This window comes from Malurus melanocephalus, unplaced genomic scaffold, assembly GCF_030028575.1.
Source record: "Malurus melanocephalus ecotype Western Australia unplaced genomic scaffold, MMel_1.1 scaffold_63, whole genome shotgun sequence".
Classification (NCBI taxonomy): Eukaryota; Metazoa; Chordata; class Aves; order Passeriformes; family Maluridae; genus Malurus; species Malurus melanocephalus.
The window spans coordinates 848,256-858,231 of NW_026623295.1; the positions used below are offsets into that span (position 1 = coordinate 848,256).

A 9,976-nucleotide genomic window follows, 5' to 3' on the forward strand; every position below is an offset into this window, starting at 1 on the left:
ACTGGTTGATGATGTGTGTAAATGCTTTCTGCTACGTTTCTTTTTCCAACTTTACCTGTGTCATTATCTTTGTTGAAGTTCACATGTTGACAGCTGTGAGTGTGGTTCTGACAACATTTTTTTTAGCTGGCAAAATCTGTTTAAGAGACTTTGTTCTTTTTTCTTTCTCATAACATTCCTATAATTATTCATTGCCTCTGCAGCTGTACTTAGGGGGCTGCATTGTAGTGACTGAAATGATTCCAGGGATTTGATTTATGGTGAGGCCTTATGTATGGTTGTTGCGTCAACACAACTTAGAAGGCAACAAAYGGAGATAGGAATTTTCAAAGCCACTTGTCTGAAAGTTTGCAGAGTTATGCCTGGGTTGTTTCAAATTATTCTAACATTCAGAAGAGAAAAGGTTTGTGGAAAAAAGAATAGTGTATTTTATTAGACATGCTGATGTAGCTGGAACAAAGGGGTGGAATGTCAGGCAGGTCAACTTCTGTAGGGCTTCATTGTTGGTCCATGACAGAATGTCAGTAAATAGTTTCTGAGTTTTAATATTTGGCAGTTGTTTGAAATTTATTTTTTTCTGTAKAACAACTGTTACAGGACCAATATGTGTTGATGTGTTCTACAAGTTATGGCCAATTTAGTGCATACGATTGAAGTTGTATCTGCTTGGCGCACTCAGGGATTCAGGATAGTAGTAGGCAATGTCATAGCTAATTTTAAAGCTGTTTTGTCAATTTTGAATAGCTTTTCAGTATATGTGATGTTTCAAAACCAAGTCTGTTGATTTTCAGTTGTAGATTCTTTTTAGTTGAAATACATTATTGAAATTAAACTAATGTGCTTGTTATCTAAGCTCAGTTTAGAATAGATAGTCTGTTTTTTCTCCACTGAGCAAAATGTACTCTAGAAATCTTCATACAGTTTTAAAACACCCTGAACTAATTTTTCACAAAAGTAGTACTGGCTACAGAAGATTTAAAAGGGAGCAGTGGCAGTGTAGTGGGCTTCTGTTACTGTGTGACTAAGAGGAGCTGGTGGATATCGCTTTCTACTGACAGCTAGCAGTAATCTCCCACTCATGAGCTTTCATGGGGGATTTCAGCCCATGCAGACATCAGCTAGGAGGGCAGTCTGGCACTGTGCATGTACCCTTGGTACTGCCTAGGCTGTGTTGGTGAAAATTTGGTAACACAGATGCTGGAGGGACTGGTTGGGGTTAAGTCTTCACTTTGTCTGCTGCTTTCAAGTAGGGAAGAGCTGTGACCAGTTTGGTCATAAGAGGCAGCCTGGATCTCAGTGACTGGAGCAGGACTGAGTTGCAGGTTTGGAGGAAGGCTGGGAAAGTGAGCAGCAGCATTGGGATCCTGGACTTGAGGACTTCAAGCTTTCACTTATCCAGGAGATTGGTAGGTAGRGTCCTTTGGATCACAGCCATGAAGAAGAAAAGTGTGCAGGAGAACTTGAAAATTTTTAAAGAAAACTTAATGGCAGCTCAGGGACAAACCATTCCACAGTAGCAGGAGGCCTGTTTGGCCAAGCAGGGAGCTACTCAGTGAACTAAAACACAAAGGGGGAGCATACAGAAATGGAAGCAAGAACAGACAGCAGGAGTGTAAAAGTACAATTCGGTATTTAGGGACAAAATCCCTACTGTCTTGTCAGAGTGCCAGACATTTAGTCCAGAAGGATCCTGATAAACATGAGAASTGGGGCAACAGAAACCTCAGAAAGTTTAAGAAGTATGAAGATTTACTAGTGGACTACAGTGTTTCTGGGAAGTGACTGTCTGAGTAACAGCTTTGGTGAATAGGTCATGGGATTGTAGTGTCTGGTTGAATACAGCAGGRGAAGAGGATGGCTAGAATGGCTGTGGGACATCTGTCCTTAAAGGTTTTTGAGATTCAGTCTGACAGCCACAACTCATTAGATCTCATCTTGGTGGTAAACTGATGTTGAGCAGGAGATTGAATATGACCAGTTTTGTGAAGTGTTTTGGTAATTGATAAAATGGGCAGCTTGACAAATCTTTCACATGCTAAGTATATTACGAAGAGATATTCTGAAATTTATCAAGTCTACATAAGATTGTCATGGTATTAAACATTTAAAATTGACTTTTCACCTCATAAGACTTTTGTAATTGAGCATTATCAGACCCCCTGCTTTCAGGTTATTGGCCCAAACAAATAATAGCTCTTGCTAAGTAAAGATTGTATGTTTCCTACATACTGGCTGGATCATAGAATCATAGAATATGCTGAGTTAGAAGGTACCCCCAATAATCGAGTCCAACTCCTGGCCGTATGCAGGGCACGCAAGGGTCACACCATGTACCTGAAGGCATTGTTCAGGTGCTTCTTGAGCTCTGTCAAGCTTGGTGCTATGACCACTCCTCTGGGGAGACTGTTCCAGGATTCAACCAACCTCTGGGTAAAGAACCTTTTCTTAATATCCAGCCTAAATTCCCCCGAATCTTATCACTGGTCACCAAGAGCAGAGATTAATGTCAGATAAGATTCWGTGCTCATGTTGTTGATCTCTTACTAATGCAGAAAACTGAATGAATAGATTCTTTTCCTGGAGTAAATACAATATTTTGCTTTAATGACACCTTGGATTGTAACCAGTAAAGACACTCTTTAGTCTAAAATGGACAGTTGAAAAATCTGGTATTAGCTTCAAAATGGAAAATTAAAAAATAGAAGGTCTAAAAAGAATGTTAAGTAGAAATTGAGTAATACTAAAATTTTATGTTTGAAGCAATTTTTTTTTTTTTTTCCTAGAGGGAATGACTTCCTTTTGCCCATRAAAAACAGCAACTTCAGTGAATTTTTTTGCTTAAATTAGAGATAGGTTTTGTTGTGTAAACATTCATCTATTTCAGTCAGCAGCAGCTGTCAGACTGCAGCGTCCTGTTGACAGGAGCTGAGCTCAACCTCATCTGTATCTGAAGGCATTGGTGGTCAAGGAACAAACCTTGAGGGTACAGGGAATAGGTTTCTGTCCCTTATATGTTTGGGAGGTTTCCAATACTGATATGAGRCACAGAATAGGTGACAGTGTTGCTCAATGAATGTAATATTTGTAGCCATAGAGACAGCTAATAACAGCTGCTATGAAATGGAAAAAAGAAGTAAGTTRTAGGACTGTCTTTTTGTTTTCCTTCCCTGAATAATGCATTTGGAAAAGTTAAAGAAAAAGAAAAAACCTGGAAAGCATAATTTCTGTTTCTTCAAAATAAGTCAGCTCTTCAAGGATTACTAAGGGCCAACACTCTTGTCTATTTCTTTATGGAAATGTGCTGGATAAATACCAGTTCAAAGCATTTTTTCCCCCTCCTTCACCTTAGAATGAAATTAAGACCTGKAAATATATATTTGAATATAGTATAGATTTTAGACTTTCCTTTAACAGGTGTGATTTTATGACATAGAAATCAATATTAGCAGAGCTTAGCACCTTCACAGTTTTTTAATATGCTCTTGCTGTTGCTGGCTTTTGAAACCAGATGGATGTTCTGTGTTCAAGTGAATGTGTAATATACTAAGAGGAGTGTGTTAATCTCACCTATTTTCAGGAATAAAGAGACCAAAAGGCAATAAATTCAGCACCCTAAAAACATAATATTCCTGAAGCTTCATTGCAGTGTCTTTAAAAAACATGTATAATAGAAACATGATTTACACATGAGATTCCAACTATTTGGTTGTGTACTCAAAAAACTAAATACATATATACATCTGTTCAGGGTGTTTTGTTTTGCAGTAGGATTTCTTMATTTCTTTATTTAAAAATAGCCTTTTCAAATGTATTGATTTCATTATTTTTTAATTAATTAATGTGTTATTTTATCAGAAAAATGGCAAGTAGAATAAAACATTTTTCTACTTTGTAAGTTCTTAATGCGTTGATATGCAATCTGTTTCTCTTCAGATATGGCCAGTGTTGCCGTAAATAATTTAAACAGCAGTGTCTTTTTCTTCTCAGCATACAGGAATAAATAGTGGTATTAGGGAACAGTCTCTTCATGCAAGGTGGAGAGATGAGGAGGGATGGTTGGTGTGATACTAGCTTTTAAGACCAGTCAGTCATGCCAAGCACACAGTAAGGCTGCATGTTCAGGTAGCCTTCTTATTGAGGTTGTTAACATCACATCATCCACAGTGGGTGAGAGCACTGGTCTATCAAACCTACTATTCCATATTGGCYGACAGTGAATCAGAGGGGGAGAATAAAATCACGGGGTGTTCATGCAGGGGTGCCCTGCCAAAGTGCCTTGTCAGCCTCTGGTTGCTTCCTCTGCAGCTCAGGGACTTGGAGTTGGAGGTGCTGCCTTGCTGTTCAGTAGTCGACAGTGGACTGGTAGAAGTAAGCTCGCTCACCTGAAGAGCCCTTCTCAGTTACTGTACAAAGCAGATGCAGATATTAATATTGTTTCTGTCTAAAATGTAGGTCTAAAGAAGAGAGCATGTCATTCAGTGCTCTGCAATTACTGGGTAGCTGTATGTCCACATGTGAATTTGCATGTTGCCAGAGTGCAATTCACACCTGTCTTTTCCAGGTGCAGTAGAAAGAGCTCATTGCATGTGTTGAGACTGTTTACATATCTAATATTTTTCCAAGAGTCTCTTCAGGATACTGGTTTTGGGTTTATTGAGATCTTTATGTGCTGCCATTTTGTGACGCCTATTGTGTGGACTCTCAGAAGACTTGCTGTGTCCGTATCCTGTCTGCCCTATGGAAGGGATGTCCTTTACCTTTTGGGTTCTGGCTTACTTGGCTCCTGTTTTGTTTTAGCAGCTGTGCTTCTTCGTGTGCATTGGGCACTGCTTGTATCCCATTGTTTTCCCCAAAGACTGTGGTATCTAAGATTACTGTTTTCTCTGTGGGAGACAAGAAAGCAGAAGCACATCTCCACTACTTGCCTTAGTAAGCCTGATACAGCCTCCAGTCTCCATCACAAAATYCTGCGGGTATAGCTTTTCTCTGTGGTGGTAGCTTGTGGGATGGGTTGGAGTATACGTGGGTTGTTCCCTTATTTGCCATGTAGTCAAACAATTTGGGATACATGTGCTCAAATTATGGGTCTTGCTGTTTTAACACCACCATTTTACCAAGCAGGCTGTTATCAGTTCTTTGCCAGCTGCTGAAACACTGGAAAGAGCCTGTCCGGAATGACATCTCTGTTAAAACGGTTTGGAAATGCAGTGGAAAGGGACTAACTAAACATGAGTTTTTAAACACGTACCAAAGAAACACATTGAGAGAAGAAAATATAGCCCAGGTGTAAGTCTGTGATAAGATTAGTGGGCTAATCCTCCCTGTGCTCATTTAGCTAGGAAAATGGACTCTGCTGTCTTGGTTTATTGTTCCTTAAAGTTCTATTAAACACTGCTAATATTTCTGCTTTTTGGACAGATGCAAGCCAGAGGCAACATTTATCTCCAGGCAGCAATAAACCTAATAAAAGCTGAATACCCTGACTGTGTGCTCAGCCCTCACCACATCTTACATATAGCTCCCTCCCAGCCCATTTTTCATGAAAACTTCTAGGGTCCATTGATGTCTGGAATACCTTTTGAACACAGATGGGTTGATCAAGGATTAGCATGTTATGGACTGACATAAATACCATCAGCAGTGATGCATTTTCCTTTTTTCACCTATACCAAACTCAGTTGTGATTTGTTTTCTTTTTTKKTTWWTTTTTTTTTTTTCTAAGGGAGTGCAGGAAATCAACTAAGGTTTTTCAGTACTGTGCTAATAAACTAGATAATTGGAATTCTATCCTGTAGATGATACCATCATCCCATTGCATTGAGAAAGTCTGTTCTTGTTGTTTGGGAACTTGGCCTTACTGGGTTTTGGAAGACTGTGTATGCATGCAATAGTGTTTACTGTTGAGCTGAGGTGATTTCAGCTAGGAGCTAGTTTTTCATACACTTTTGTCTCATTGCATGTTGGCTGGGGAATTCAAAGAAGATAAACTGTCACTAATGTCTTAGGGATATGTAAGACCACCACTCTTTCTAGAATGTTAAAATTATTCTAGGCTGACCGAATGAGAGAGGTGTCAACTTTTGCAGGATGCAGTGGGCTCCTAGGGTATTTTCATCAAGTTGGAGGCATTTTCATAGAACTATAGATTAATAGAATATCCTSAGCTGGAAGAGACACACAAGGATCATAAACTCCTGGCCCTGCGCAGGAATGTACCACAAGAATCACAGTATGTGTTTGAGAGCATTATCCAAACACTTACTGAGTTCTGTCAGGCTGTGACCATTTCCCTGGGGAGCCTGTTCCAGTGCCCAATCGCAGTCTGGGTGAAGACCCTTTTCCTAAATCTCCCCTGACACAGCTTCATGCCTCCCTGGTCACCAGAGAGAAGAGACCAATTCCTTCCCCTGCCCTTCCCATCATGAGGAAGCTGTAAATTGCAATGAGGTCTTCCCTCAGTCTCCTCCAGGCTGAATAAACCAGGTGACCTAAGCCTTCTTAGTATGGATTCCCTTCATCCCATCTCCATGGGTGGCCCAGATCAGAAAGATGTGGTGGTAAAAATGTTGGTGACTTGCCATGATACCCATTAGCTGCTCCTCAGGAAAAACAAGTGAGCTCGGAGCTGCAGTAGAAGAAAGGGAAAGGGACATGATGCTTAATCRTTAAAATAGTTTTTCTTACTTTAAAACCTGGAGAAATGGGCAAAACACTGGGAAAGCCAAACACTAGATTTTAGTCCCTGGAGTTACTGTGTGTGTTGTTCAGTGACTCTTGTATTGAAGTTCCCAAAATCAGGCCCRGGGTTCTAAGCTATTGCAGGACTTTCTTTTGGACTGTGCTTGAATGCTTCAGGCTGAAGTGGGCACTGTACTCTTTGGCGCATTTGAAATGAAAATTCAGCGAAGATCAGGAAAGGAACTAAAGCCCTAGATACCTGTTTAATTCATAGCTTAGCCTGGCTTTGTTTGGAGCCATTCCACTTCTGGGTTCTTGCACAATCAAAGAAGGGTGCTTAGCTCTAGCATGGTGAGTGRGAACTACTTGCTTCTGCTTGCCCTTAGAACCAGGAATGAATCCTCTGCCTTTTATATGGCAGTACTGCTGTCCCACTTTCTGGAAAGCTATTGGAGCACTGTATTGCTGCAATTGGATTGTTATGTTAAATGTATTGTATTGTTGCATAAAATGTGGGAACAATAACCAGCTTACTACCTTTTGCAAATATTTTAGGGAAAAATGAAGGGCTGCTTATTTAGATTCCAGAAACAACATAAAGACCCATATGCAGATACATGTGTCAGGTTGTGAATCCTAGTTTCTGCTTGCTTGTCAAGCCCTTCAGTTTAGGAGGAGGTCATCTATAATCCTTTCTTCACTGCTTCCTGTTTGTTACTGTAGGTGATTCTATTCTGGATGTTATAAATAGAACTTTACCATGAATTGTGTGAACCATGTCAAAACCTGGGGTTTTTCAGTTCCGTGAGGTGAGCAGTAACATCTGGGTATGCTGGAAGAGTACTGCATGTGAGTGCAAAACTAGCGTCATGGCTGACTGAAAGGAGAGCTATTGCATATGTGGGAGGAGTTTTAGTTGCCTCTTTTGATTTGGAAAAGCTGCTTCTTTAACCTCTCCCCTTTCCAGCACTGTTCTTCCAAACTGATTTCTTTCACGGTGCTGGACATTGTAGACTGGTTTTTCTTGACAAGAAGCAGATCTACAAGAGGATTTATAGATTTGGATCTTGTTTGTGGGCTTTGTACTTTCTACTTTTCACTTCTGAGAAAAGCACAAACTCAAGAGACAGTTCCAAAACTTGGCCACCTTTATGRAAAGGTGGTGTAATCAGAGTACTGTGGCAAACCTATACCCCTRTGAAGCAGTCTTACTCCAGTAATCTTCTCCATCCTCATGCATGCACTACAGTGCAGTGGAGGTGGTTTTATCTTTAGCAACAGTAATGGGGAAAAACATAATTTTACTAGAGCTATCTCAGTTTCATGGTCTTAAAACTTGTGAATTCATTTGTGTGGCTCAAACTCTTGAAAGAAAATAGACTTTGGGTTTGTTACCAGCCTAAAGCTCATTTTCCTGGGTTTCRGGTGTTGTGCTGTTTTTCAGTGTGACCACTGCTGTGTTAGTACTTGCCCATTTCCTGACTGCCAACTAGATTTCACTTTTGATTTCCTTGAGAAAGTACACAGGGCATGCCCTGCAATTTAATTCAAGCCTGTGGTTACAGAAACATAGGTAAGACAGGAAGGTCTTAGTGAAGAGAGTGAAGCGACCATTAAGTAAAATGGGCAGATGCTTTAGGTTTGGTGAAATCGAGAGCAAGAAATGCCTGAGAATTCTCAAACCTCGGAAAGATTCTGCAGTCAGGGAGGGCAAGAAGGGCCTGCTGACATGAATATATAATTTTGAACTTCCAACAGATACTGTTCCAGGCTGTTTGAAAACTCAGAAAAATCACCACCCCTATAAGTGTTTATCACTGATAGTTCTGCAGGCAAACGTGCTAAAGAGTAAATTTCAATAAATCAACAGTGGTAGCTGGAATAGGGTTCTACACTGAGCTTGAATTCCATAGCTCCCAACAGAGTAATATAGAGTTCTAGCAGCAGCAATAAAAAAAAACAAACAAACAAACAAACAAACAAACAGGAAAAGGGAATATTAATTAAATGTAAATTGTGCAGGTACCTGATCTACCAAAAAGCCGCAGAGCCTAATTAGTAAACACAAACACATTAGAGGCTGCTTTGTGAACACATAGTCAGCCTTACCACAGCAGCCCTATGATTTAAATTTTAAGGACCATAAATACTTAAATTATCTAGGTAAGAACTAAAAGACTTCTTTTCTTTGTTTTAGGTGATACTGTCACTATTGGAGATGTGTCTCTTAAACTCAAAACACCGAAGAACCCAGAACTTGTTCCACAGAACTACAGTAAGAATCTGCTTTTGTTTTGAAGGAGTTTCAAGGTTTTTTAATAAAATAATTTCCTCACTCAATCACTTCACTGAATTTATTGAAATTATCTAAGAAATAAATTTTGAAAAAGCATGCAATTTGGGGAAGGCTCTCTTTGCYTAATTAATTACTATATCTTTGGTTCAGCTTGTTATATAGGAATCTTAACTGTCCCATTGGTCAGTGGGACAGTAGAAGGATCACTTGTGTATGTTCAATTATTTCGATCAAATGGGTTCTTATCCAGAGATTAGTTCTAAAAATAATCTCAAGTGGCTTGCTCATAAAACTTGGCAGTTTAGAATTATGATGCAATTGCAATACGATTATATGTCCTAGGAGTTTGCAGATGTATGGTTGTCTTGGTTTGAGGCAATGTTTTCAGAGAAAAATGTTACAGAGTAAATGTTTCTTTTGAAGTGAAAAAATTTRATCAATTTTTTTTTTTACCAATATGAAATAGATGTTCGGGCAAAAGTGAAGAGAAAAAAAAGYGGTTTATTAACAAAACACAGTGCTTACAGGACACAGATAAAAAGTAACTGTTAGATATTTAACACTCAAGAACACACACTGCGCCCTCCCCCACAGCTTCTCGCCACATGGTGCGAGAAAGAAAAAAAAAGAAACAAAAGAAAAAAAAAGTCCACGTGACCTCTGTGGCAACAGTGGAACAAAAAAACACCTGATTTTAGTCCTTTCTTCACTGTGGATGAAACCGAGGGCTCGTGTGCTTTTCTGTCACCAGCTTGGCTTCTTCCAAAGTCTGGGACGAGACAGAGCAGCGCAGCTTGTCCCTGCCAGCTGCCGAATTGCTCCAGAAGCAAAATCACCGGAGTCGGAGAAAGGGTAGTSGTCCAAGGAGAGCTGTTTGCCCAAGCTAACAAACCCGAGCTAGCTAAATGGCAACAATGTAGCTCTGCTGCACTCAGTGAGCAAGGACCTCCCGCAGCGCCGAGTTGAGCTGCAAAGGCCAACAAGCTGAGCTGCAAAAGCAAA

General features: G+C 39.9%; 1 protein-coding gene across 1 annotated transcript in view; it reads left to right on the forward strand.

Annotated features, from left to right (window-relative positions):
• The window catches only part of VWA8 (von Willebrand factor A domain containing 8), a 180,545-nt gene that overhangs the window by 3,419 nt on the left and 167,150 nt on the right, over positions 1–9,976 (forward strand). Inside the window, exon 2 of the mRNA XM_057366321.1 lies at positions 8,876–8,953. Within this exon, the coding sequence (XP_057222304.1) occupies positions 8,876–8,953 (78 nt within the window). The remainder of the gene's footprint in view (positions 1–8,875; positions 8,954–9,976) is intronic.